Raw genomic sequence first — 27,345 nt, 5'->3', positions numbered from 1 at the left:
AGCACAATAACCACGTGTGTTCCATCACAGGGGTAAACAAAGGACTCGGTAGTCCTAAGGGACAAGAAAAAGCGATCGAAGCCGATGCAAACGGATATCAGGCGCAGGCTTTCTCCTCTTGTCAGGGATGGGGACCGGGTCATTCGGTCGCCTCCGCAGTTTTCTGGTCATGATGGGTTTCACCTCCATGGAATCTGCGGCAAGAATGGAATGTGTCAATCTACCCAACCCTCACTGCAGTGAGAATTTCTGTAATGTGAGAATACCTGCCCCGGAGCCACCCGATCAGAGCCTGGAAGTGAAGGTAGAAGGAAAGACAAACACACACGCACCTTGAAGGGAAAGGTGTGGGGAGGGGGGCTTCAGCCTAGGAGAACCCTCTCACCCTCTGCCGAGATGCCGCCCTTCTCCAGTTACTTACTGGCCAGTGACCAGAATCCCTGCCACGGCGGTGGGACCTCAGGCAGACTACGTAAACACTCCATGTCTCAAGTCTCCTCACGTATGAAACAAAATTATCAATAAACCTGCCCTCACGTGGTAGTGTGAGGGTTACGGGAGATGATACATGTGAAGCTCTCAGTACAGTGCCTTCCACAAGAAGAGTTCGGTCAATGCTAGTTTCCACTGTCATATTTTCAGTCATGAAAATAACCATGCAAAGGTCTTTTTAAAAAGTCAAGGTGTAGCCCTGACCAGTGTGGCTCGGCTGGGCATCACCCCACAAAGCAATAGGTCACCGGTTCGATTCCCAGTGAGGACACATGCCTGGGCTGCAGGTGCAGTCTCCGGGTGGGGCGTGTACAAGAGGAAACCAATCAATGTTTCTCTCTCACATCGACGTTTCTCTCCCTGCTTCTCTAAAAATAAATAAATAAAACCTTTTAAAAAATAAAAATAAAAGGTCAAAGAACAAAAGTTGAAGTAGAAGTCAGAGACTTGAAGGCAATCGATGTCACCTGTGCAGCTCTGCACCGTCCAGACCTGACTCAGAAAACACGGTGCAAAGGGAGCTCGCCCAACCCTGGGGGCATCCTGTGCACCACGGAGCATGCCCAGTGTGCCCCGCCCCAGGCTGCCCGTCTGGGGGGTGGGGAGGCTGGGCAATGCACGATGGAAGTAAGCAAAGTGCAGGTGCAGCTGAAGACCTGGTAATAACCCAGTCCAATCACGGCCAATATACTCAGAAAATCGTCACTGCATCACTCACAAATCCAAAAATACAATCAAATTCTTCCTAGGAAATGGTGAAAATCAATTATTATTTTAGCCTACTCACAACAATAACCTAATTAATTAACTCCAAAGGACTACTTCAGCGGAAGGAAGGTGCTCTGAAGAAGCCACTACGATTTCCTGGCATGCCCCCACCACCACCCAGGGGAGATGACAGAGCAGGGGGCACGCCTGGCCACTGGTCCAGGTGGAAGATGTGATTCGAGGGTCAGAGCAACATCCGAGTATCACAGCCCAAAACCACACAACCACATGGTCTGCTTGCCTCACTGTTCCAACCCCAGCTCTGCCTGCCTGCCTGCCTGCCTGCTAAGGGAGATTTTACAGAGGGAGGCACACGCTGACCACCTGGGTCTGAGTCTGCTGCGAGTGCCTGTCACTGGAAGCGACAAGCTGGCATTTACAGCGTCAGCCTCCTATGAGTCTGGCCAGTGTAAGAGTCCCAGAAGGGGCTCAATTTGGGTCCACTGACCAAAATCAAACTTCCGGAGCCGAAACTCAGACCTCGGAAAGTCTGACTCTGGAGAAGGAAATCGGTCTTCCTCTCAGACAAGCTGCACCAGCACAAAACATCTCTAACGGGCTCCAATCAGAAAGCCTCCCCGACGCAGAGTGTTCCTGGTAGGTTTGCTCCAGTGGGATACAATGTATTTGCAGAAACATCAAACAATCACACCAGAGTGTATAAGGGACAGAAAAGGTAAAAGGGACCAAACAAGCAACAAGACTAGGCAAGCAGCTCCTCTCCAAACCATCTCGTACAAGTGACCTTCAATCATGTAAACCCTAATGCTTTGCTCACCGGGAAGGAGAGTGGGACGGCCAAACCTGACAGACGTAGGAGTTCCCCAGGCAGCAATGGCTCTGCCAGCTAAGAAATGGGAGCGCAGGCTGAATCTGTGCCACGTGGTCATGACAGCATAGTCCCTCCTAGGGAGAGATATCCCTAATAACACTACCTACTCACAATTAACATACAGCTACCACTTACCGGCAGGCCTTTTGTCCTGCACTTCCCTAGGCCTCCTGACTCACTCCAACAGCTCACCTGCCTACGACGCACCACTCCAGTAAAAGCTTCCTTCTAACATACTCATACCATTAAAACAAACCTATACCTGTTTAGCTGTTGAAAAAAAATTAGTTATAGAAAAAAGGATGAAAGTGCAAGAAAAGCCATGACAGAATAAACACTGTGGGAGACTGGAAACTACCCCAAAAGCAGGAGCAGAGTTACGTGGGACTAGACCGCAGGCCCAGAGCGAACCCCAGCACACCCAAGCCGCTCTCCAGCAGGGTGGCAGGCTCACCAGTGTCATCTATGAATGCTGCAGTAACAGCCACAAACAGGTGTTTACAGGAGATGGGTGGGGGAGGGCTCACAAATCAAGGCCGGATTGTTGGAGGCCAAACCAGGGAGGAACCAATCTGTACTAGGCCAAAGCTGCCCAGGGTTCAGGGGTGGCATTTAAAGAGTGAACCAACCAAACCCTCCTCTGTACCCTCCACCATTTTAAACATCCCGGATCCCACAACGGCAGCACCAGTAAAGAACATCCTGGGAACAAGCCCACTCCACCAGAAATCCAGGTCACCTCTTCCATTCTCCCTCCCCAGGTATTCGTGTGGGATCTCTGCTTCTGAACTTCTAAGGTTCCCCACTCACTGGCATCTGTTACAGATTGGGTGACACTTACCGCTCCTACACCAGTACAACCACATATACCCATATTTTTCTGACCGTAAGTAGCACCTAGGTTTTAGAGGAGGAAAATAGGAAAAAAAAATTTTGAAGCAAAAATGTGGTAAAATATTTAATAACATAAATAACATAATATTTCACCAGTGTAAATGTAAACAGAACTCAACAGCAGCACTGACAACCATTATTCCTCCCAAATGGGGGTGGAGGTGCGTCTTATAGCCCGAAAAACATGGTGCCTTAAAGGTTTTACAACAGAAACAAGCCCATCAAATGTTTCTCTCTGGTGAGGAGCCCTCTCTCTCGCCCCTGCCTGCAGTGTGTCGGGGAAGCCACGGGAACTCTGTCAGTCCTCTATCGGAACACAAGCTCCTCGAGGCCATAGCCCTCAGCTACTAGCCTCATCCTGTGAGTCACTCAGTCCACAGGAATCCAGGTAGACTCGGGGAGCCCACAGAACATGGCAGTGAAGAACACAGGCTGGGCGTCGGACAAATTCTGGCGGACCCACCAGCTCACCGGCGGCACTGGGGGCCAACAGCTGTTTCTGAGCCGACCTGGCCAAGTCAGGTCACAGGCAGCTGCAGGAACGAAGGGAAGCAGGTCACAACTCCCCACGCCCTGCGCGCTCGCTCTGCACGCCAGCCGCTCTTCCAAGCACCTCAGAGGCATTATCTCGGGTAACCTTTGCACCAACCCTCAAAGCGAGGGTGTCGTCTCCATGCCAAAGGACAAGACCCCACCACAGAGGCTCACAGTAGCACTAGGGTTCCCCCACATCTGCCAGCCTGCAGAAGCAGCTCTACTGTTTTAAATAGTGCCTGGCAGTTAGTTCAATGTAAGCACTCAAAAAGCAGAGCTCCTACTTTGATATTATAATTCCTCATGGCCCCAGCTATGAATCCAGTATCTTCTGAAGGAAACTAACAGTTTTTGCTGAGGTCATGAGTAGCTTCACCAGGGGCCTGATGATAGGAGGGTGCACCTGGTGGGGCAAGAACTTACTCAAGAAAATGAAGTGGCAGTTAGTGAGCTGTTGGAAGGAAGGAAAAATGACAGCTCTCCTGAAGACAGGAAGAGGAAAAATGAATTAAAAAAGATAAAACTCCCCACGTTTTCAAGCTCATTAAATTCTCAGTTATTTGGGTTACTTATTAATAACCTCACCTCAACTGCAGAGGAAACTCCCTGGGCTCGTTTCTACCTACAACCTCGCTGCTCAGAGTGAGGTCCGACCAGCAGCCCCAGCAGCCCCTGGGAGGTGCTTGGAAATGCAGGGTCTCGGGCTCCATCCAGACCTCCTGAACCACAGTCTGCTTTTGGTTTCACCAAACCCTAGGCAACTCACACGCATTCAAGCTGAGGGAGCAATGACCTAGAACCTTCCCTGGGTGCTTTACTGCTGATACACCTTCCACCCACACCACCCAGCTGTCGACAGCAGCTCCCCGCAGAGGTGGGGCAGTGAGGAGAACCTTCTAATTCCCATGGAGGTCTGTAAATGCTTTCAGTCCTGTCTGGACAAAGCAGGTCATCGGATCCACCCATTTCCAATGGGTTACTTGCACTAAGCGTCTCATCAGTCTTATTTCATTTCGTTTTTCAAGAGATCTTCGTGTTGAACCAGAAAGTTTGGAAGAAATCTCTCTTCCGGGCAGAACTGGGCAACGCTGACGCTGGGCATCAGTGCACAAAGGCAAAATCAGTCACTCGATGAGAGGAATGAAATCAGGCCCTTAATCCAAAACCGTAGCTGCACCATCTGTGGAAATGCTAATCATCCTTCCAGCTCCAGTGCCTTTCCTTTCGACACTCTGTCATTACCTTGGCAGCGCTCTCCAGGCCAAGGGCACCAAACAGCTCAAGGAAGGACATCAGTGCCTTAGTGCCCACGGCTAGGTCTGCGCACTTCTGTCATTTCCTGCACCACATTCCAAATGGTTTCCCCGCATTTGTCTTTTCTACTCTGCTAGCCTCGGCCTCGAGTCACTGAGGATGCCTCCTGTCCTACCTAATGTTCCGGCTGTAAAACTGCCTGGCCAAACAGTGTCTCTCGCTTGTCGATAATTAGGATGCCAAATCCCAGGTACGGTGACGATGTCCTCCCCTGCAGATGCAAAGGGAGCAGCGATACGCGAGCACTATGTCCCACTGGCCTCATCAAGGCTCCCAAACATCTGGTGGCTTCAGCAGAGAGTGATGAGGCGTCAGTGCCAGCCACAGCCACCGTCGGGGAAAACGGGTGCAGGCCAGAAGACAGGCAGGCTGGCAGGCTGGTACCGAACCAGGTGCCGCAGTGTTCACAGGCTCATGAAAGGCACCGCACAGGAACGAGACGGTGCTCTCTGAAGATGCCATTCCAGCGTCCATTCTCACCCCAAAATCATTTCTGAGCTCCTTTCAGATCTGCGAGGGACTCACTCCTTTTGCCACACCTCTCAATGAGGAAGCTCTCGCAGGAGACTTTTTTCAAGAACAAGGCTCCCACTTTCCATAATCCACATTCTCATTGGTACATCATGGGGTTTAGAGCTAGACATTTATGTCAACTGGGAGGCCACTTTGTGCCACTGGTTCACAGCACCATGAATACAGATGGGGAGACACAGGCCTTAACAGTTACTTCACTTTCAAAGTTAAGCACAAGGAATTAACATACACACAGTGCATTTGCTATGGATCCCCACTAAACTCAGACATGCCAGGGCCCCAGAATCTTCAGAACATGATTATAAAAGCTAAGTTCTGAGGTGTGTAGAGGCGTGCCTCTTACACATCCCAGTGACCAACTCACCACTGACTTTCCCTGTGCTACCTGCTGACGGAAATTTTGCCAAGTTCCAAAAGAGCTAATTTAAGCCAGTTCCTGCCCTGTATTCTTCCAGGATTCATCAGTCTACATATGGCAACAGAAGAGACAGCCCATAGTGCCTCTCCCTTAAATCTGAGTTTCCATACGCAGATCCCCAAATCCTAGAAGGCGAGGGAGGGACTGGCTCTGAATCAAGGTAACTTTACTGCCTTTTCAGGAAAGGAGTTGGGTGTGGCCACCCTTGCTGAAATCGCATCAGCTCTTTCTGAAAGGTTCACAGTAAGGCCTGGGAGAAGGGATCTAATAGCACAGATGATAGCCCAAAGCCTTTGTTCTCACATGTAGGTTGAGGGATGACAAGGTCTTTTCTATAATTAAGGCAGACTGAAAAAAAAAAAAAAGCAGCACAGGGACTCAGGTAGGTAATCTGTGAATATAAACGAGACACGAATGGCAGCTGACCCAAGAATTAAATTAAACAGAGTACAAGCCAGAGGTCACAGTTACTATGAAAGGTGTACCAATTCGATGGAACACCTGCTATGTTTAGGGCACTGTACCAGGCACTCACATTTCTAACCACAATCGTGTGAGACAGGGTGCGATCAACCCGTTTTACAGAGGGGGAAAAAGGCTCAGAGACCTTAAGTGGCTTGAATGAAGTCACATGGCCACTACAAGACAAAATTAGAAACCTGACCTGTCACGTCCAAGCCCGCTCTCCTTTCGGCTTGCTCGGCTCTGGGGAGGCGCTGAGACGTACGGCAGGAGGGGCTAACCGGAACGCACACCCTCCCCAGCCCCGGTCTCCAGGGCCCCCAGGGCCCTGCCGGTGCTTCCGTACCTCCAGTCAGTTCCATCGTCAGCTTTTCATTTTCAATCATTTTCTTCTTCTCTTCCAGCTCAGCAATCAGGTTCTCCTTCAGCTCCACCTTCTTGTCTTCGAACTCTTTCACTGCGGCCTTCTTTTCTTTAATGTAATTTCTTTCCACTTGTTCAGTCTGAGCAAAAGGGAAACACAGAACAGGGGAACATGGACCTGGCAGCCAGGGCCCCACCTTGAAGCGGCCCCGCGCCCAAGAGCACAGAAAATACCTTCACTGGAAACGCGAGAAAGAGCTGCACTCACACACACGGCTGCGGCAGCGGGGATCTGAAAGCCCGTGTTCCAGTGAATGCCGCGGCTCGAACCACAGGACTCCTGCTCCTGTCCATGAGTATACCTCACTTGCTATTCGGGTATTTCCTCTGTTCCACATCTTGTACTTTATGGCTCGCGTGTCCTTTAAGGACACAATATCGAAGGAAGATAGTACATTCTAGATGAAGTATCTATATTCAAAATTAACTGAGTCGAGATGGCTCAGCAAGATAAAGAGCAACTACAGCAGATCCTTTATTAGGTGGCTACACCCAAAGCACTCAAAGGCTGAAATTACACCAAGTAGAGCTGCAAAAACATCCGCTTTCTAAATCCCCCCAGAGGGCTCATGGGGGCAGCGGCTGCAGAACGTGCGACCCTTCAGGCTGTGACTGCGTGTGCTGCACTGACTTCCGTACTAAAGTGGTTTCCAATAATGTGGCCCAGACACATCACGACCTTCTCACACTCCTGTGGCTCTAATACACTCACAACCCTCCCAACCACCCCCCAACCCCCACAGACACGCGTGCACACGAGCCACCCCAGGAGCAGTACGTCGTTCAAGACGCAGGCCCGCATCTCTGCAGCCAAGCGCTGTGCCTCACACACAACCAGCACCAGACGTCTGCTGAGTGAGAGGGAATATTTAATCCGTCTTTCCTGCTAACCCAGAGAGTCTCAGCTGTAAAACTCAACTACTGAGCCGATTCAGAAACCGGGCTCCTTCAAGGACCAATGTAGCAAATTATTAGGCCTTAAGAGTTCAGACACACTCCCAAGTGGCTTTACTGAGAGAGCAAAGTCAACAAGAAAGCCGTGAGAGGTGAGTGCCCCTTGTCCCCTGTGCACCCTGTGCATGCAGAGGCTGCCCAACAAACAAATGAGTAGTCGGAAGTTCTGATTTGAGACCAAATGTCCTTTCGTCAGACAGAACAGTGACAAAGGCTTCCAGCTGGAGGCTTCCCAACTACCTATTTGGTGAGAGAAGGAAAGGCCCCCAGTTGGGAGGGCAAGGGCAAGATTCCAGACTGAGAAAGCAACTGCGAACCCAGAAGATCTGTGGTACTTACTTCCAGCTGGAGGAAGAGTTCTGAAAGAGATAAAACGTGCAATTAGATTCGCTAGGCTGTCACCTTTTTAGACAGTGTGTTAGGATTCATTTAGAAGCAGTAATTGCTTTCTGAAGGCACGATTACCCAGAGCAAATGTTTTCATCAGGAAAGTGCTGATATACATGAAGGGGAAGGAAGCAAGAAGCACTTGTGTCTACTTAAAAGTTGGCCCTGAGCAGCTTCAGCTCTGGCAGTTCTGCCCAAGGGCAAAAACAAGCAGCAGGAACCCGACTACCTTGACAAAATAAAAAATAAAAGTTATCCCTTCTTTCACTCAGTACAAACCCCCCCAACAGTCCTGCAGGGCAGGATGGGTCAGGAGGAAGCAGTGCACTTACTCCAGAAGCAGAGTCAACACTGATGTCTTGGAAGTGCTGTGTGAAGGGCTCTGTGCGGCAGAAGGGAGGACAGTCCCCGAGATTTCAGAGGGCAGAGGTCTGAGCCCTCCCAGCTTTCCTCTCAGGCTGCCAAGCCGCTGCTCAGGGCCAGACCCCACCAGCAATTTCAGATCTAACGCAGCCTCCTCCGCCAGGCCCTTCCTGAGGACCCTCTGCTGGCCCACCCCTCTCAGACAACTGAAAGTATGGGCCCCACAGTATTCAACAGCTTATTTGGCACCCACTGTGTGCCAGGCAATTAGCAAATGTTAATCCAGCAGCTTTCCCTATACTAGATTAGAAGGCCCTCAGCAAACCTAGGACTTGGAACGAAATGGATCCCTGGCTTCTAACCCTCCCTGGATGACACGGGAGCTGCCACATAAGGTCCACAGAGATTGCCTGGAGACTCACAACTCCGGGGGGCGGGGGCGGGGGGGGGGGGGATTCACATTTCACCGCGGTCTCCTTTGCAAATCGGATAAACCCCACGGATCCATCACCCCATTAAAAATCACATATGCCTGGCTGGAGTGGCTCAGAGGATTGAGCACCACCTTGTGAAACAAAGGGTCAAGGGTTCGATTCCCAGTCAGGGCACATGCCTGGGTTGTGGGCCAGGTCCTCAGTTGGGGGCGTGCAAGAGGCAACTGATCAATGTTTCTCTCCCTCTCTTTCTCCATCCCTTTCCCTCTCTCTTAAATAAAATCTTTTAAAAAAATCACATATGTGCATTCCCACACGTCGTAAGATTTTGAGTTTCAGGGACTCCAAGTTAAAAATCCAGATGTCAAATAACAGTGATTGAATGAGAAAATTAACCAAGCAAAGGGACAAGCCATTTATTATTTTCTAACCCCCCCCCCCCCCCCCCGAGAAAGCCCCGCTCACTGGGAAGCTCTGGGCACTCGAGCACAGGCACACGCAGCCCAACATGCTCACCCCTATGACTACTTCATACTTGGACCATTGGGAACGAGCCAGACAGCTGAAGTCTGTGCCGCTCTGAGAAATCACACCTGCACCAACAAGTCACACTGACAATCAGCACTTAGAGTTGGTGGTGGTTGTGGTTTTAGTTAAAGCAGCCAAACAACAGACACTACTAAAGCAGGTGGATTATCTCTGCACGGATTGTGCTTTTTAAAGCTCAAGACATGACTAATTTAGGTGCTCTTCTGCATTTTTATAAGGGCGGGGGCTGTTTAGGAAAGGTTATGCAAGGACAGGAGAAACAACTCAATACCCATCCCGCAGTTCTGGCTTAAGAAAAATGGCTCACATCAATTTTCTTTCCTTACATCTTAAACCAATTCCATGAGGAAAGTTCCCCTCTATGATGGGGAAACTGAGGCTCCGAGAGTAAATACCTGCTTAAAAGCATAAGACCTAAAGCAACGGAAAACCTAGACCTAGGACCTCTCTCTCCACCTCGCCACCTCCTTTCCCTGCTAAAAGGGAACGCCAGGGAAAGAACAGCTTCTAAGGATGTTCCAAGGACATGCCTCAGGAACGTGGTGGGGGCGGGGGTTGGGGGTGCAGGGGTTGGGGGGTGCAGGTAATCACAGGGGCAGGAGGGAGGTGGACGGGCGGAAGGCTCAGGGCTGTATCTCCACTGTTCCCGCACCCCCCACGCCCTTCAGCTCCTTCTCTCTCTGCTGGTGTCCACGGCCCATCTGCTCACTACAGGACAGAAGGAAGCAGCCCACCCACCATCAGAAAGCTGGAACGTCACAGGAGGGGAAAGCAGAGACCAGCAGCCTGAGGAGGGGCACCCAGACCTCATTTTAAAACCCAACATTACTTTCACCACTGCAGGAACAAACACCATGCGGGCAATGAAAATGCTGGCTGACGGGGAGCTTCAAAATTTAACGCAAAGATTTCCTGTAAACACAGGGATTTGTGTTTATGCACTTTAAAGCAGTCACTACATCTCACTTGGTGCTGGATTCTCTATTTACCTTACAGTGTTCCTTCATTTACACCTTCAGATACCTTTTGTCAATGAAACAGAAGTTTCCTTACGCCAAAAACAATGTCTAACACCACTTTATGCTGCTCACAGAGCTTAGACTCAGCAGTTGCTCAACGAACCTCTGTTGAATGAACACATTTATTGTGTACAACAGACAAAAAGTGTATTTTTCTGCAAATGCGTGTAAAACTTGAGGGGAAAAAAAACAAGGGGTCACTCTCCTCCCAGAGCACAAAATATCAGAAGCAGCAAACTCAAAAGAGCAGCAGAACCACCTACAATCCTTTTACACATCAGCTCCTCTGACGGTCCGTGAAGCCAGCCATGCAGACCCAGCAAAGGATGTGCAGTTCTTGGGTCACCAGCGGTAGCTTGGGAAATGGGGGGTAGAATATTCTGACTGCCAGGCGCCACCACTAACAACCTCAGCTATGGACCATGGTTGGTCACTGGAAAAAAGATGAACCAGTTTAACATAACTGCACCTTTTTAAAATCTCTCTTCCCTAAAACTCTCCCCGCAATGGGATATCTGAGGTACATTCTCCCCCTCTTTGGAGAACAGCTCTTAAAGCCACATGACACTGATGATGAGCAAAAAGAGGAAAGTCTGAAGACGACGTATTTCCATTTAAGACGGCACTTACCTGCATTCCGTATCCTCTCTTTGTACTGCTGGTCTAGTTTTTTCATCCTCTTCTGATATTCCTGCAACGTACCTGATTTTGAGATTTAGAAAATAAAAAGTTACTTTGAAGATGTGCTCTCCATTCTGGTTCCTAAAAGTATTTTCTACCACCACCAGCAGCTGTCTCAGCCACGTCAGAGTGAAACGCAAGCTAAGGAAGGCACACACAGAACTAACTGGACACCAGCCCCCAACCCACACACAGCAGAAGTCGCCCCGGCCCAGTGGGTTAAGACTCTGTAGCAAACGAGCAGTTACAGAAAGGTCAGGAAATCTCAGGAGACTCTGACCACTCGTTGCTACGGTCCAAGTCAACGGGCTTTCCTTTCCTGGGAGAACTCCCTTCTCCCTCAGTAAGGTAAGGTCTCGATCAATGCTACCCAGAACTCCCTCTGCGATGACGAAAATGTTCTACATCGCACTGTCCAACGTGGCAGCAACTGGTCACATGCGGTTACTACGTACTTGAAAGGTGGCTAATGCAACTGAGGAACTGAGTTATTAATTTTAAATATAAACAGCCACACGTGGCTAGTAACAATACTGGACAGCTCAGGTTTAGATTCTTAGCAAATCTCTACTCTTTTCTTTGCTCTTCCCAAAAGCTGCTCATTATGAGGGTCCCAATTAATGTGCAAGTGTTTCCAAATGGTAACACTTTAGTAAGATACAGAGCGTGGGGCAAAAGTAGGGCTACAGTTGTGAGTGCATGAAACACACTTTATTCTTGCATTATTAACCACTGTATTATTCTCCGTACAAACTGTAAACCTACTTTTGCCCTGACAGTATGAGTTGCTCTTTGTACATAATTCCACGTACGTACTTTGCCTTCAATTAAGCAAGAGAAAGTGCTGTGCCCAAGGTCAAATCTCTAGAAAGCAGTGAAGGTGGGATTCAGCCCCATAATGAGACTCGAGAGCCTGAACTGCCTTTAGCAGAAAACAGTATTCAACAAGATACAATCCATTTTTGAAAAATAATTTTTATTTATTGATTTGAGAGAGAGAAATATCTATTTATTGTTCCACCTTATTGATTGGAACATTCATTGGTTGGTTGTTTCTTGAGTGTACCCTGACCAGGGATCGAACTTGCAACCCTGGTATATTGGGACAACCTTCCAACCAACTAAGCTAGCAGGCCAAGGCTACAATCCATTTTTAATTTACCATGCTAGAAAGAGAAAACATGGGAGGTTAATTCGCAGTTCATCAGCATTTAGTTTAGAAAGAACAGTATAATTGTATTTGTTGTTCTGGAAACATCTCTCCTGAGAAGAGTCTAACAGCCCTGGCTGGTGTGGCTCAGTGGTCTGACCGCTGGCCTGAGAACCAAAGGGTCTCCGGTTCAATTCCCAGTCTGGGCACCTGCCTGGGTTGTGGCCCAGGTCCCCAGTAGGGTGCCCTGCGAGAGAGGCAACCACACACTGATGTTTCCCTCTTTATCCCTCCCTTCCCTTCTCTAAAAATAAATACATAAATAAGTGTTTTTTAAGTGTCTAACAGGAGGCAGACTAGTCTTCAGTTCATGCTCTTCAGAAGCCCTACATGAAATTCCACAGCTTTGAAAATTGCATTTTACTGGCAAAAGATAGCAAAATGTATACCGAGACAGCTAAAATCAGCCCTACCAAATTTTAAATCACTCCAACAGAGGAGTGAAATGCACAGATCTCAAAGGTTTGTAACGTAAGAAGTATATTTGGAAATGAAGGGTTAAATCACACACCGACCTTCCTGCAGCTGCTGCAACTGTCTCTTGAGAGAAGCCAGTTTATCCTGATACATCCTGGAAAGAAAAAGCCACACTGAGAGACGAAACACTCCGCACTCAATTCCGAAATGATCTACACACAGACAGTACCTGGGCCGTTACAGGAATGTCGTCGGTGTCCCTTAGGAAAGGGAGAAGACCTCAGTGTGCCAGCTGGTGCAAAATGCAGCAGCAGCCAAAGGGTCAGAAAGGGACACAGATTCTGTGTTCCTGACCCCATCCCAGTGTTGTACATTCTCCCGTTACCCCACCTTTAGAAGTCAGTCTAAAAATCTACAAATATGAGGACACGCAGATTTTAATAAACAAGTGACAATGATAAACAGGCAAGACTACACAAGAAAACCTGAAAAGTGTGAGGCCATTTTCTTCTAGCCTTACAAGCATAAGTCTCACACACACACACACACACACACACACACACAGGAAAGGCACTGAACACAGCTCTTGTATCACCTCTGCAACGAGATTATAAATTCCAGAGGAGTACGATTATGCCCTAAGCACATTTTTTCTATACAGCTAGCTTAGCTGTGTAAGCACTAAGTTAATAAACCTTCCCGTCATTTTTAAAAGCACTACTTTTTTAGGATCAGAGAAACAGTAATTCAGCGACAAAAGTTAAAATGCACGGTTTACGGGCAGCCCCAGCCGGACGGGGACACACGGCGCACACAGAGCAAGAGCACGCAGAGTTCTCCCCCCCCCCCCCACGCCGAGTGGGTTATAGGCCATTACACACTCTGGCAAGTCTGTATGAACGGCAGATTCCGCAGGTAAATCACATTCCAGCAATATTTTTGCTTCGACCTGAAAAACACCCCCAATTTCAAAAGCAAGATTTGCAACCTGGGGAAAAAAAATAACCCACCATCCAATGGGTAACAAGCACAACGGCCTTTTGATTGGTTCACTCAAGCCTGCAAATACACCCCAACCACCTATAGGTTGAGGGAGGAGGAGGCAGAATCTGAGAATTACTAAGGATGTCTGATTCTTTCAGGAAAATTCTGATGTACTCTTAGCGCTCACCCTGACCTACACGGGCATTCCAGTTTGTTTTTACTTGCAACTTATTTATTTACTTACTTTCAATTGAATTCATTGGAGTGACATTGCTTAATAAAATTATACAGGTTTCAGGGGAAGGCATTCAATTTTAACCAAAATTATTTTCTATACCATCAAATATTATGGGGCACATTCAATTAAAAGTCTGTCTCTAAAGCATGTTTGAGCATGTCAAGTACAGGAGGGAACAGGTGTGTAAACTGTACACAACAAGTCAGTATTTGGAACCTAATGCACTAAATTTTCCACCACACTGAGTGCACCAGACAACACCTTTGAATTCTGAGTCTGTCTTTGAAAGGGAATATTGATTGACACATTGAAGAAATAAATAACAAAAAATTCAGATTCAGGAAAAGAACAGGTATGTGAGAATACATTTCAAATGAGTAAAGGTTAATTGGTAAAATGCCTGAAGATAAAATTAAATTTTAAAGTTAAAGTTAAATAAAGTTAAATTTTTATTAAAAAGCATGCACGGTTTCGGGGATAAAGCTATGAGAAAAGTCACCGGAAGTAATCCTCCTGTATTCAGCACTGGTCAGATTTCAGCTGAATTACCCCTTTGGGTACCAAAGGCTGGAAAGGATGACAGAACCCAAAGGGCGGTCACAAAACATGCAAATAAGACCTATAGCCCTGGCTGGGGTGGCTCAGTGGACTGAGTGCCGGCCTGCAGACCAAAGGGTCACTGGTTCGATTCCCCATCAGGGCACATGCCTGGGCTGCAAGCCAGGTCCCTAGCAGGGGGTGCACAAGAGGCAACCACACATTGCTATTTGTCTCCCTCTCTTTCTCCCTCCCTTCCCCTATAAAAATAAACAAATAAAATCTTTAAAAAAAAAAAAGGAAAAAAGAAAGGAAATAGTCTACACGAGTGAGACACTGGGGCAGGAAGGTCACGAGGATGTGACGCCGTGATTCACTGCAGTGGACAGCTGCACCCTCCCAAGCATTTTTACCTACAACTGGCAACATTAGACATTACTGTCTCTTACATAAGGTTAGGCTCCAACTAAAAACCCCTAATAAAAAAGAAAATAATAGTCTATACAAGTAAGACACTACGGAAGGAAGCTCATAAGGATTTGATGCTAATTACTGACTGCAGTGACCAGATGTGTTACTGAAGACAGTGGAAATGAACACGGACCAAGGCATTTTGAGCTTCTGGAAGCAGGAGATCAACCCGATGAAGACGGATATCAAAAACGCTCATGTTCCGCTCGGGGCTGCAAACCCGCCACCTCCCGATGTTATACGATCACATTTACCTAATGTGTTGTTAAACAAGAAACATTAATGAAATATAACTTACTAGCTAAAAAATGGGGGGTGGGGGTTCTGTCCTGTTGCTTGGCCTCATTCCCCAGGGATCATTCCCTTGGGGTTCTTTCCAGCCTCTCCTCAAAAAATCATAATAGGAAGACTGATCAAATGGAACAAATTTAAAGGCCAGAAACTACACACACACACGCGTGGTCGTTGGAGCCACCACGGTCAAGTCATATACCCAAGGTCATTACAGAGATTTCCTCGTCAACTGTGTATTCCAGAAAAGACACTGAGAGTCATACTCACTGCTCCTTCATTTCCACGTAATCTTCTTCGTCATGCTTTGCCAGGTCCGTCTCGCTAGCATCCTCAGTGTCTGCGTAAAATCAGAGAAGGGCTCGTTAAAATCACAGTTCACAGGGTCACTATTACCTGACACACTTAATAAACTAGTTTGTCTGTTTTTTTTAATGAATTCTAATCAGTGCAGGCCTCAGTGAAACCATCAGTGAAAAAACATTAGTTACCTCATAAGAGAAAATGCTATTTCCAACTTCTAAACAGTCAGACAGCTTGCCTTTATCTGAGGTGCAGCTACAGAACAGGGGCTACCAGACACAGACAGTCACGGTCAAGGGTGCCTCTTCCGCAGAACACTGGCAGACCGGGAAGAGGAGATGCTGGTGTAAGACTGGAAAACTGCAGGCAGGCAAGCCTTGACCACCACTCCGCCAGCAGCTACCATCTCTTCTGGAGTATGTCCACTTTGACCCCTAACAGATTCTACGTCCCACGTATATGAAGGAAAATTCCAATCAACAAACTGATTTCTAATAACTGAAAGATTTTCAAAGGGACAAGATGATCACACAGAAACTTTCAGAACATTTTTTTTGAGTTTGCAAAATTTTTAAAATATTTTATTGATTGTGCTATTACAGCTGTCCCATTACCCCCCTCCATCCCCCTCCACCCTGCACACCCTCCCCCACCCACACTCCCCCCACTCCAGTTCATTTCCACGTGTTGTAAGTTCTTTAGCTTCTACATTTCCCATACTATTCTTGCCCTCCCCCTATTTTCTACCTACCGTCTATTGTACTTATTCTCCGTACCTTTTACCCCCTCTTTTCCTCCCACTCCCCTGTTGCTAACCCTCCATGTGTTCTCCATTTCTGTGGTTCTGTTCCTATTCTAGTTGTTTGCTTAGTTTTTTGTTTTATATGTGGTTGTTAATAATTATGAGTTTGCTGTCTTTTTACTATACATGTTTTTCATCTTCTTTTTGTTAAGTCCCTTTAACATTTTATATAATAAGGGCTTGGTGATGAACTCTTTTAACTTGACCTTATCTGAGAAGCACTTTATCTGCCCTTCCATTCCAAATGAAAGCTTTGCTGGATAGAGCAATCTTGGATGTAGGTCCTTGCCTTTCATGACTTGGAATACTTCCTTCCAGCCCCTTCTTGCCTGCAATGTCTTTTTTGAGAAGTCAGCTGACAGTCTGATGGGAACTCCTTTGTAGGTTACTGTCTCCTTATCTCTTGCTGCTTCTAGGATTCTCTCCCTCATTTTTACCTTGGCTAATGTAATTACGATGTGCCTTGGTGTGTTCCTCCTTGGGTCCAACTTCTTTAGGACTCTCTGAGCTTCCTGGACTTCCTGCAAGTCTATTCCTTTGCCAGATTGGGGAAGTTCTCCTTTATTATTTGTTCAAATAACTTTTCCATTTGTTGCTCTTCCTCTTCCCCTTCTGGCACCCCTATAATTCAGATGTTGGAACATTTAAAGATGTCCCGGAGGTTCCTAAGCCTCTCCTCATTTTTTTGAATTCTTATTTCTTCATTCTTTTCTGTGTTTGTTTCTTTCTTCCTTCTGGTCCACTCCATTGATGTGAGACCCAGCTTTCTTTCCATCACTATTGGTTCCCTGTGTAGTTTTCTTCTTTTCACTTATTTCAAATTTTTCACTTATTGTAGCCTTCATTTTTTCATCTAATTTGCAACCAAAATCAACTAATTCTGTGAGCTTCCTGATCACCAGTGTTTTGAACTGTGCATCTGATAGGCTGGCTATCTCTCAGTCACTTAAAAGGATGGGTTCTGGGGCTTTCATTTGTTCTTCTGCTTGACCCATCTTTTTTTTTTTTTTTTTTTTGGAGCGGGGGGGGGGGGGGGGAACTGGTCACACCTGTTACATATGAGGGGCGGTGCCCTAGGTGTTCACCAGGGCGGGCAACCGCCCATAACCCAGTCGCTGGGTTATGACGTTATATGTGGGGGCGGGGTCTGAGGGGGAACAATGGCGTTTGCTCTACTCTCTACTGATTTCAGTCCCTTCCACCACTTCCGCCAAGCAAACTGGACCTTTCTGGTGCTAATTCCCATGTGGGTGGGCTTGTGCACCCCATGGATCTTTCCAATGACCTCTCCTGTGAGGGTGGGGGTCTCTCCCTGCGCGTCAGTCCCCCACAGGTGTCCTCAATCAGTGCCCGAGACTCTATTTCCTAGTGCTGGGACCCTGGGTTGAGCGCAGTGCCTTGCTTCACAATCGCCACCTCGCTGGGTCTGCCGGTTGCCACCCCTCGGCTGGGGTTTGCCAGCCGCCACTTGCGTACCCAGGGTCTGCCTGCTGCGGTCTTACGAGCGAGCACAGTCCCAACCGAGGTCCCAACACCATGTGACCTCTCCACCCAGCTTCCCGACTCCGCCCCTCCTACCGGTCTGAAGATGTCTATTTTAACTCCTTGGTTGTCCGACTTCCCCACAGTTCAATTATCTGATAGTTCTGGTTGTTACTCTGCTTCTAAATTGTTGTTGTCCCTATCTTGGTTGCTCGAGGAGGTTCAGTGTGCCTACCTATGCCTCCATCTTGGCCGGAAGTCCAGAACATTGTTAACATTGTTCTTAAAATACGCAAACCACTGGAATGTCTAGGTGTTTCAACAGCCTTACCTAAGTGGAGGGGGAAAAAAATCAATTTTGGCTCCACCACTCCCCCTTGTGGGCACTAAAAGCAGTACAAGTAACAAGTGACTGACATTCAAAATCTCTGGTTAATCCTTGTCTTCAAATAGGGTTTAACCAACTCAATTAGTTCCTTCACCTTTATTTATATCTGCACATGCAACTGCCTTTTTAAAGGCTGTTACAGGTCCAATTCTCCACACAGCCTGTCTGCCCTGAGTTCCTGTCATGTGCCAGCCGCAGCACTTGGGGAACTGAGATGAATAAAACATAATCCTCATTTCAGGCAGCTGGTCTAGCCTTTTGCTTCCACGGCCCTTTTCTGTGCCAGAATCTTCTACCCACATATTGGTCTCTATTGGCTCTCTCGTCTCCCCTGTCTTTTGCTTCACCTTTCTCCTCCATCCAGCTCCTTCAATCTCTCCAAAACAGTGTTCCTCACACTTGCCGGAGGGTAAAACTCAGTTTGCAAAACAAAAAACTCAGTTTGCAAAACAAGACTCTGAGAGGTAGTGATGACAATACAAAGGGCATGTGTAAAAACACAACACCTGGGCTCTATTAAACAAATCCAAATCCTACCTTCCCCCTATGTCCCTCGCCCCAAAGGTTCAAAAAAGCACTGGGTATTTCGTGAGTACCAGGCTTTCAAGTACCAGTACAACACTTTGTGCGCACATCTCATTCCGTCCTCGAGCCAATACTAGGAAGCCCCATTTGCTGGAGAAACTGAGGCCCCTAAGCTTAGGCTGTCTGAGGTCAAAAGATGGGTGAAGTGAGCTAAATTTAGACCTCTATCTGATTCCAGGTTCCATTCCTTTCAACTGCACAGCCCGAAGTTAAGTCTGACTAAAGTACGAACGCGGAATCAAGGGTGGGGGCGAGGGAGCAACCAGGGAACTAAGAAGCCCAACCGCTTTGCTCGAATCTTCTCAGGAACTCAAAGGGGAGGGGCACCCAATGGAAGGTTTTCTCTTTCCAAACAGTGAAGACCGGAGGTTCAACCAAAGACAGTTGGGAAATGAGAAGCAGAACCTTAAAGGGACCTCCTCCGGCTGTGACAACAGCTCCCTAAGTCCCTTCTTCCCAAAACGGTAGGGTACAGCGTACCCATAGCTACCCCTCCCCTTGAACAGGTGGGGTTAACTTCCCCGAACCGCGCTCCCTCCAGCCTTCCCCCAAGCCTCGGAGGTCTCGCCGCCTCTCTCCCTAGCAGCCCCAGCTCTTCCAGCAGCGGTCCCGCCCCCGCCCCGGGCTACTCAGCGAGCTAAAGGACGCGCCTTCATCCGACTCGCGGCCCCGGCAGCTGCGCTCGTCGTCTTCGGCGCTCTCCAGCTCTTCGTCTTCCTCGGGGTAATACTCCGGCGCCGGCGGTGCTCCAGCCGGGGCCGGAGCCGGAGCCAACAGCCCCGCGGCACTCATGTCGCCTCTGACAGCAGCTCAGAGAGCCACCCGAGAACCGCGGCTGCAGACTCGACGCTCGCGAAGCAGCACCCGAGGGAGCAGCCAACTTAAAAAGCGGGAGCCGCGGCGACCTCTTGCCTGCCTCCGACAAGCTCCGCCCCTCTCGCCCGCGCTCAGCAACGGGGGCTTTGCACCGGTGGCAACTTCCGGGTCGCGAGCTGTCCGAGGACCGCCTGTCTCCGCCATCTTTCAGGGAGTACAGAGGCCGCCGGACGCCTCCTTCGCCTTAATCCCAGCTGCTTCATCGCCTCCCTAAAATCCTCAACGGGTAGTGTGTAGAGACGGAGTCTGGATCTCTAGAGTCAGGCAACTCCATGGGCAAGCCTGACCAAGGCCAGGACCCCGATGCTCCGAGGCGACTTCCAGAAATAGCCGCCAGGCGGCGCCTGGGGCCAGAGCTAAAACGAGCTCCATTAGCTATTTGAGGGTCGAAGAGGGTTAGAAGGGCTTTGGGCAGGTGGAGGTGGTCTCTTCTCAAACAGGTGAACGACATTAAACCTAGACATCTAGAGTTTGCGTGATTATCCTGAAGAAGCGGAGCCTGGCTCCGCCCTGGCTGGTGGAAAAGGGAGCCTGGCTCCTCGCCTAATTGAAGCTTTATTGGAAACTAAAATAAAGATAAGGATGCTGATATTCCATCCTGGAGTCAGCAAAACGGTATTTTCCCGCTCTCTGGGAGTCCTTTCTGTTTGTATAGGTTTACTCAGTAAGATGTTATCCTGATTTTACAGATGAGAAAGAGCTGTCACTTGCCCTAAAAAATGATAGCATCCAGTCAGCCTTCTTTAGACTCAGAGCCAGGCCCTCTACAGTACAGCTTCCTCATATTTCTTAGAATATTCGTTTTTTTTTAAAGTGCCCCCCCCCCAGTCTAATAACTTGCTAACCAGCTCTCAACTGGCACATTTGCCTACAGGAAGTTAATTAGGCTAAGTTAAGGGCAGTGTTATGCAGAAACAAAACGAGAATGAAAAAAAACAGAAGAGGGGAATCTGCCTGAATTGATTTGTGTGATTCCCTCTGAGCAGAAGGGGACACAGTGTTACAAGCTTTGCTTAATGAACAAATTTAGGATGTCCCTTCTCTCATTGCGTGTAGCAAGAAAAGGGACAAGGAAAAAGACACAGAGCTGTAAAATGGTTTGTCCAAAGTAGCCCTACTGTCTGTGTTGTACCAAGTCTCCAGAGAAAAAGTAACCGACAAGTAGTCAAGTTCAACACAATGTAAAAACACAGGGTGGAATCCAATAGTATGATTCTCAGGTCCTTTGTGACTAAATTTATCTCTGAACAAGCCCCCAAAGCGTCTTCTCAAAGTGCAGAAAGTTATCCTCCCACTTATTTTACCATTTCTTATTTTGTGCTTTGTCTTCATTAAAATCTTGGCTATATTTGTGAGAGATTCTTCCTCCCAACAAAACTCAAGAATTTCCAGAAAGGAATGCTGCGATGTCTTTCCAGCAGTTGAGAGACCTTCTGAAGCCCCTTCTAAATAAGTCATTCTCAGGGCTCACTGTAGGTCCACTGTCTATATATAAACTAAGATTTCAGAACTGTCTGTTGTCCCGAGAATGACATCATTTTCTTTTTTTAAGCTGTTAGATCACATGTAATTGTTCGTAATCAACTGTATTGAGCAACTTGAGTTGCTATCAGTAGCAGTAATTATACATCAGAAAAAGCACCAACATTTTAGAAATTGCAGTTCATTGATTTAATGAATCAAAAAGAAAAAGAGTTGATTTCTTTGCCAATTGGTTTCCTTTCAAGACACTTGATTTTTTTTAATCTTGCTTCTGTTTTATTTCTGTTTTCTTGATTGCAAATAACATCTGTCAATGGTCATGCATTTCTTTTTTTATATGAATAGACACAGCTGAACACTTGAGTGGTAAAAACTTACCCCATTTTTTTCCAATACATATTGCCAACCTTCGAATTGGTAGAATGAGCTCTTAATACTCTTTAGGGAAGGAGAACCTAGCTATTTTAATATAATTGTTTTGGACAGTGTTTCTAGGTCTATAAAAATCGAGTTCCCTCAAAACTAAGTTGTTATCATCTTGAAATGCCTCTGTATCCCTTCCCCAAATGGCAGAAGTCACACTGATCAGAAGACATCTACTTCGGAAGTAGTCTTAAAGTCCTGCCAACCCCATTATACAGGCCCTCTCTGCCTACCCTAACACTCAGATGTAACTGTAACTGGAGAAATGTAACTGGAATGGGGCATGATTTTAACACAGTAGGGAAAACATACAGCCCTGAGAATGACTTATTTAGAAGGGGCTTCAGAAGGTCTCTCAACTGCTGGAAAGACAACACAGCATTCCTTTCTGGAAATTCTTGAGTTTTGTTGGGAGGAAGAATCTCTCACAAATATAGCCAAGATTTTAATGAAGACAATGTACAAAATAAGAAATGGTAAAATAAGTGGGAGAATAAGTGGGAAATCAAATATAGAAGGCAAATTTTGTCAGTAGGAGTGGACACAAAAAAATAGCACACGGAGAGTTTTTGAGAGTGAAGTCCTACAAACAAATCTGGCAAGGCTTGGGATCAACTTATGTTTGTAAAATGAAACAATTTCTTCATAAACAATTGGTCAAAGTCTATAAACTTTGGGGTTTAGGGATGAGAGGAGCAGGTTTCAGTTTCGTGTATTGTTTAATCAACATATCCAATTTCACAAAAATAGAAAGAATGGCTCTGAGTAACATGATGCACTTTCACCCCTGGCAGGCATCATGTTTCACCTTGGGTCAAGATGGGTCTCTGGTTATCACAGGTTGCACTTGGGTCAAAGTTTATTATGCTTTGGCCATTAGTTAACACAGAACCATTAAAACATGTGGCCCTGAAAAAGAGTATGTTGAATAGGCTTGCTGAAACCTTTCTAAAGCTAACCAAGTTTCCCCTACCACGCAGTTCCTGTTCCGCCTGTAATATTATCAAAACTCACAAACTGATTATTTCTAAAGCCCTGTCCTTGTACCTATCAAAATGTGCCCCATCAGGGTTGAGTAGTTGTGCAGAGCGTGCATCTAGTATACAGATTTCTTCTTCCAAGAGCATTATTAAACTGACATCTTTTGAACGGAATACAACGTGGGGCAACTCCCTTGACAAAGCTACAAAAAGAGCTTAATTCATAAAATATCTGCATGTACTGAGTGAAAAAATGCTATATTACTTTCTGGCAGAATTACTTAGAAAGCTGTGCAAGGTCTGGCGGGAGAATGGGGTCCTCCTCAAAGGCTCTAACATGGTGGTCCAGGGGAGTCCCAGAGGGCCCTAGACTCTGGGAGCTTCCCAAGAAAAGTAAAGGAGCGGGGAGGAGTGCCATGAACTTTGACCACAGCTCAGCACAAACAAGAATGACCGCACCCCAAGCTGGCCCTTGAGTAACTGAAGTTGCAAGGTCTTCCGTGTCCAAATAAAGCCCGCCCCCTTTCATCCCGCCCACCGTCAGCTCCGCCAATCCTCAGGCGCCATCGACAGCTCGGCTTCTCAGACACCTTCAATCAAGTACCTATATCCGGGCACAGGCTTGCGCCCCGCGATCAAGGAAGGTCAGTAGAGAGCCTATCAGAGTCGAGCTGGGGGCGTGGTCGGAGGCCGGGGGCGGGCGGACTGAAACCTTGGGGCGGAGCATGCTCGCCCCAGTCGGGTGCGATTGGCCATCCCTGGCAAGAACCGCACCTCGGACAGCAGCAAGCGGCGGCAGCGGGAGGGTCTGTGTGGCGCCCGGCGGTGGTGGCGGCGGCGGCAGTGGGGTCCTGCGTGAGAGAGTGGGACGCCACACAGAGATCGCGGGCGGGGGCCCCGCGAGGCCGGCCCGAGCACTCAGCGACCGGACTTAGGGATCCTCCAGAGGACAAGCGACAGAAGAACGACTCGGGAACAAGTGTGGGAGAGGAAGCAGCGGTGGCAGCGACGCCGGGCCGGGGTGGTGACAGCAGGTCTGAGGTGAGAGCACCCGGGTGCGGGACTGTGACAGCGTGAGCCTAGGCGAGGGGACCCCGGGCAGGATGAGATCCGCGAGGAGTGAGGGGAGTTCCGGGAGCGGGTTTGACAATCGGGGCTGTGGAGAGCAGACCCCCAGAAGAGCTGGGGCAGGAGGGCTGAGGGGAAACCTTAGGAGGAGCAGGGGACACTGAGTCTGGGAGGGGACGCAGAGAGGGTCCGGGACAGCAGGCTCGAAGAGAGCGAACCTTGAGAGGGTCCTGAACAGCGTATCTGAAGAGAAGGGACCCCGAGAGAGAGCGGGACAGCACATCTGAGGGGAGTTTCCTAGAGGGGCCGGGACAGGTGTGAGGGAGGGTCCCCGAGAGGGGTGGGACAGCGAGTTCGAGGGGCGTCCCCGAGAGCTGCAGGGACAGCAGGTCCGATGGGGTCGGAGTAGAAAGTCTGAGGGTGAAGGGGACCTCGAGAGGGACTGAGGGGGCAGATCTTGGGGGGCTAGGTTCCCCAGAGTGACCGGGCCAGCCGGTCTGAGGGGTGGGGAGCCGGGTGGGGCGCTGAGCACGCCCGGGCCCTGCGTGGGAGAGGCGCGGGAGCGTGGGTCGGGGTCGCTGCGCGGGGCAGAGGGGCAGCGCGCCGCTCGCAGGGTCGACAGCCAGCCGCTCTTCCTCGGGGTGGTGTGCGAGGCGTGGGACAGCCGGGGCCCCCGTGACTCCGTGGGTGACTGTGGAGCGGGGGTTATGTAATGAAACATCTAAGTAGAACGCACGGGCCGGAGGGTCTGGCAGGAGCACAGAGATCTTGAAACCTCGAGAGGGCCGGCGGGACCTGCTCGCTGGCCCTTCCCTTTCGCGTCTCAGGGCTGGGCGTGGATGCCTAGAAAGTGAGGGGGCTTCCTGGCCTTAAATGCCTCATCGGAACGTGAGCAGTTGGGGCGGGCTTCTTCAGCCCATCGCAAGCAAGTCGGACGAGAAAGGGATCCTTTAGGACACCCACGTTTGGGATCGATTGGGATGTTTCTTTTCATGGACCCTGTATCTTTCATTCTAGGTCCGGAAGGACCTGGGAAACTTTTTCAGATCTGGCAGCCCATCAGTGTCAGTGTCTACAGTGCAGACTGAGAGGAATGCGCGCTCAGTGTGACTGTTACACTGTGATGTGCTGGAGGTAGTTGGAAGGTCAGGCTCAATTTTGAAAAGAGCTCTTGGAGTTGCTAAACGAGCAGCACTTTCCAATTAGACTTCTCGTCGGACGAGCTACCGGGGCTGAGCTTTAGGTGCAATTCCAGGGCGAACCGAGGAGAGAGACAGAGAAGCCTGTTTAAACCAGGCGCAGTGTGCCATGGTGGGAGGCAAGCGTGTGTCTGTTAAAATGCCAAGATAAACAGAGGAAAGGAGTGGGGGGGGGGGTGGAATTCGGGGTGGGGGGGCAGACTTCTACTTTGAGGGATGTGAGAATGAATCTAACGACCAGGCTAGTCATTCAGAGTACTCCGCATGTGTTAACACTGCCCTGGCTACCTTTCAAAGGCTCTGAGCAGCGCACGTGCTTTGTTACTGTTGCATCCAGCAATTTTGCAGGTGAACTTTTTTTACCTGTTTTTCTCTGTGCGTTGCTTCTCCCTTACCCCTTCTCTTTGCAACAGGTTTCTTTCTAATAGAAGCAAATGTAGAAAAGTATGGTGTTGGGGAAATAATGGTGAATGTAATTCGTAGGTCCTTTCACAATTATTTAGATGTCCTCTTTGTTTCTGGTTTAGAATGTGTCTTATTAGAAGCCTTTGCTCTTTGCCCACATTTAGCAATGGGCAGCTTCTAACTGAGAGGGGAAAAAAAATACTGAGTTATTTCCCAGAGACAAAATGCAGAAGGCTTACATAGAACCACCTATTTAAACCCAAGATAGAAATTCCAGAAGTCATCCTCATCAGGGTGATGTTAGAGGACATCTGGGGATTTTATTTGATATTACCTGATCCAGAACACTTCTTATCTGGCTTCAGAAAGTGTGGAACCTCGTGTGATTATGAAAAAGCCACCAGCCAGAAGTCCTCCTCTAAGGAATGGCAGTCATGGAGATAAGGGGAACAACGACAGCAAATACAAATGTTAAATATGAGACAACCATAATTTTATTTTTTTCCAGAACCCTAGGGGGAATGCAACTAAAAACAAGGTCAGTTAACACAAAAGGTTATTTGCAAGGGGCATATATTCACCCTGTAGTGCATGTAAACATCCGAAATGGTCTGTGGAAGGCTTGGGAATCTCAGTGCCAATAATTCTACAAAGTAATGGAACTGTTGGAGCAGATAAACTCTTTTATCATACTTGTTAGCCCATCCGTGACCCGTACAAATGGTAGTTCCTTAAGATAAAACATTGAATTTATCTACTTGTAAGAAAAGAAAGTGTTCTGATACTCCCCTGAGTGATTACTGAAGCAGTCATTTCAACCACATTACGTCATGATATTGATCCAGAGGCGTGGAAGAGAGATTCATTGTAATAGAATTTTTAGTGATAGGAGGGGCCTAAAGTAACTGTTTATTCCTGGAGGAGAGGAGGGGTGTAGGAGAGTAGGAATTCTGTGGGAATTTATTTTCATTTGTTTCATGAAATAAAACTCTGAAACTATAAATATGTGAAGTTAGTACACTTATGCTCATTTAAACTGTTTCTTTCCCAATAAAAAATATAATCAAAAGGAGAGCTTAAGAAGGAGCCTTACACTTCCATATGAATGGTTACAGCAGCCACAGAATGTAAATTGTTTTTGGTTTGCAGTTCTTAAACTATTAGTTTAGCAGGATGCACGTACTGCCCAGTAATACAATAACCCATTTTATACTTTCTTTACCGCTTGAGTCCTATACAGTCAAACCATTGTAATATCCGAGTCTACCTTGACATCTAATTTGGTTTAATGTTTAAGCCAATTTGAAAAAAAGTTCTCATCTCTTGCCAGTGTTCAGATTTGGTGATTTCAGTCATATAGGAGAATGAATGAAAACTGTCAGTACTTTTATTTTAAAGTCTTTGTTTTAAAGCCTTTTTTCCTTTATAATCTTTTCCTCCACTCTTTGTTCCTTCCCTTCCCCCTAAAAAGAAAACAAAGTCCATCTAAAAGTGTGTGACTCCTGAGAGAAATCTGACACTTTCTGATTTCTTTTCATTTTTCAATGAGAGATTCCTGTCAATCAGAAGATAGCTTTGAATTAGTAGCTTTGAGTTGCAAAATAGTGTAATTAATTGCATTTCACCATAGGGAGTTTAGTTTGTAGTTATTCAGCCTTATATTTAGTGATTTGATTGGTTGCTTCATTATTTATGAGGCTATATTAAAATTTCATTACTGTTTCTTAAACTCAGACTCAGCTTAGTAAAAAAAAATAATAATAATAAGTGACATCCAGCTACCTATAATTATAGGTTATATATTTTCATTTATAGGCCAAAATGTGATCTAACTCATTTCTAAGCTATGGTCCCCAAGTTAAAAACAAGAACTATTTAGAATTTTTATGATAACCAGTAGGAATTAAACTGATAAATGTTATGATTTCAGCTATACATATGTTGTTAAAGTCACCTAATACTGTGTAAATCAACACAATTTTTTTCCTACTTGAGATTTGTTAGAGACATTGAAGTATATTTTAAGTCTTTCTGAGTCATTTCTGTATTCCAACACCAAGACTGAAGGGTCAGTTTTTTGATTTGTTAACACAGGACAGCCCCCTAACCATTGTCGGCTATCTCACCAATACACATTTTTCATCCC

General features: G+C 47.5%; 2 protein-coding genes across 3 annotated transcripts in view; one reads left to right on the top strand and one right to left on the bottom strand.

The window, feature by feature from the left end:
- SUDS3 (SDS3 homolog, SIN3A corepressor complex component) overlaps positions 1-19,715 on the bottom strand; it is a 35,124-nt gene extending 15,409 nt beyond the window's left edge. Inside the window, exons 1-7 of the mRNA XM_028527694.2 lie at positions 19,417-19,715; positions 15,477-15,546; positions 12,784-12,839; positions 11,008-11,079; positions 7,965-7,984; positions 6,595-6,751; positions 99-194 (exon numbers count right to left, since the gene is read on the bottom strand). Of these exons, the coding sequence (XP_028383495.1) occupies positions 99-194; positions 6,595-6,751; positions 7,965-7,984; positions 11,008-11,079; positions 12,784-12,839; positions 15,477-15,546; positions 19,417-19,558 (613 nt within the window). The 5' untranslated portion in view covers positions 19,559-19,715. The remainder of the gene's footprint in view (positions 1-98; positions 195-6,594; positions 6,752-7,964; positions 7,985-11,007; positions 11,080-12,783; positions 12,840-15,476; positions 15,547-19,416) is intronic.
- Positions 19,716-23,282: 3,567 nt separating this feature from the next.
- Positions 23,283-27,345, top strand: part of TAOK3 (TAO kinase 3) — a 138,271-nt gene continuing 134,208 nt past the window's right edge. For both annotated transcript variants that reach the window (XM_036014140.1, XM_036014139.1), the window contains exon 1: positions 23,283-23,568. The gene's annotated coding sequence lies outside the window, so the exon portion shown is untranslated. The remainder of the gene's footprint in view (positions 23,569-27,345) is intronic.

This window comes from Phyllostomus discolor, chromosome 13 (genome assembly GCF_004126475.2).
Source record: "Phyllostomus discolor isolate MPI-MPIP mPhyDis1 chromosome 13, mPhyDis1.pri.v3, whole genome shotgun sequence".
NCBI lineage: Eukaryota > Metazoa > Chordata > Mammalia > Chiroptera > Phyllostomidae > Phyllostomus > Phyllostomus discolor.
Note: the sequence above shows the minus strand (reverse complement) of the source record. Positions and strands in the feature narration are given on the sequence as shown.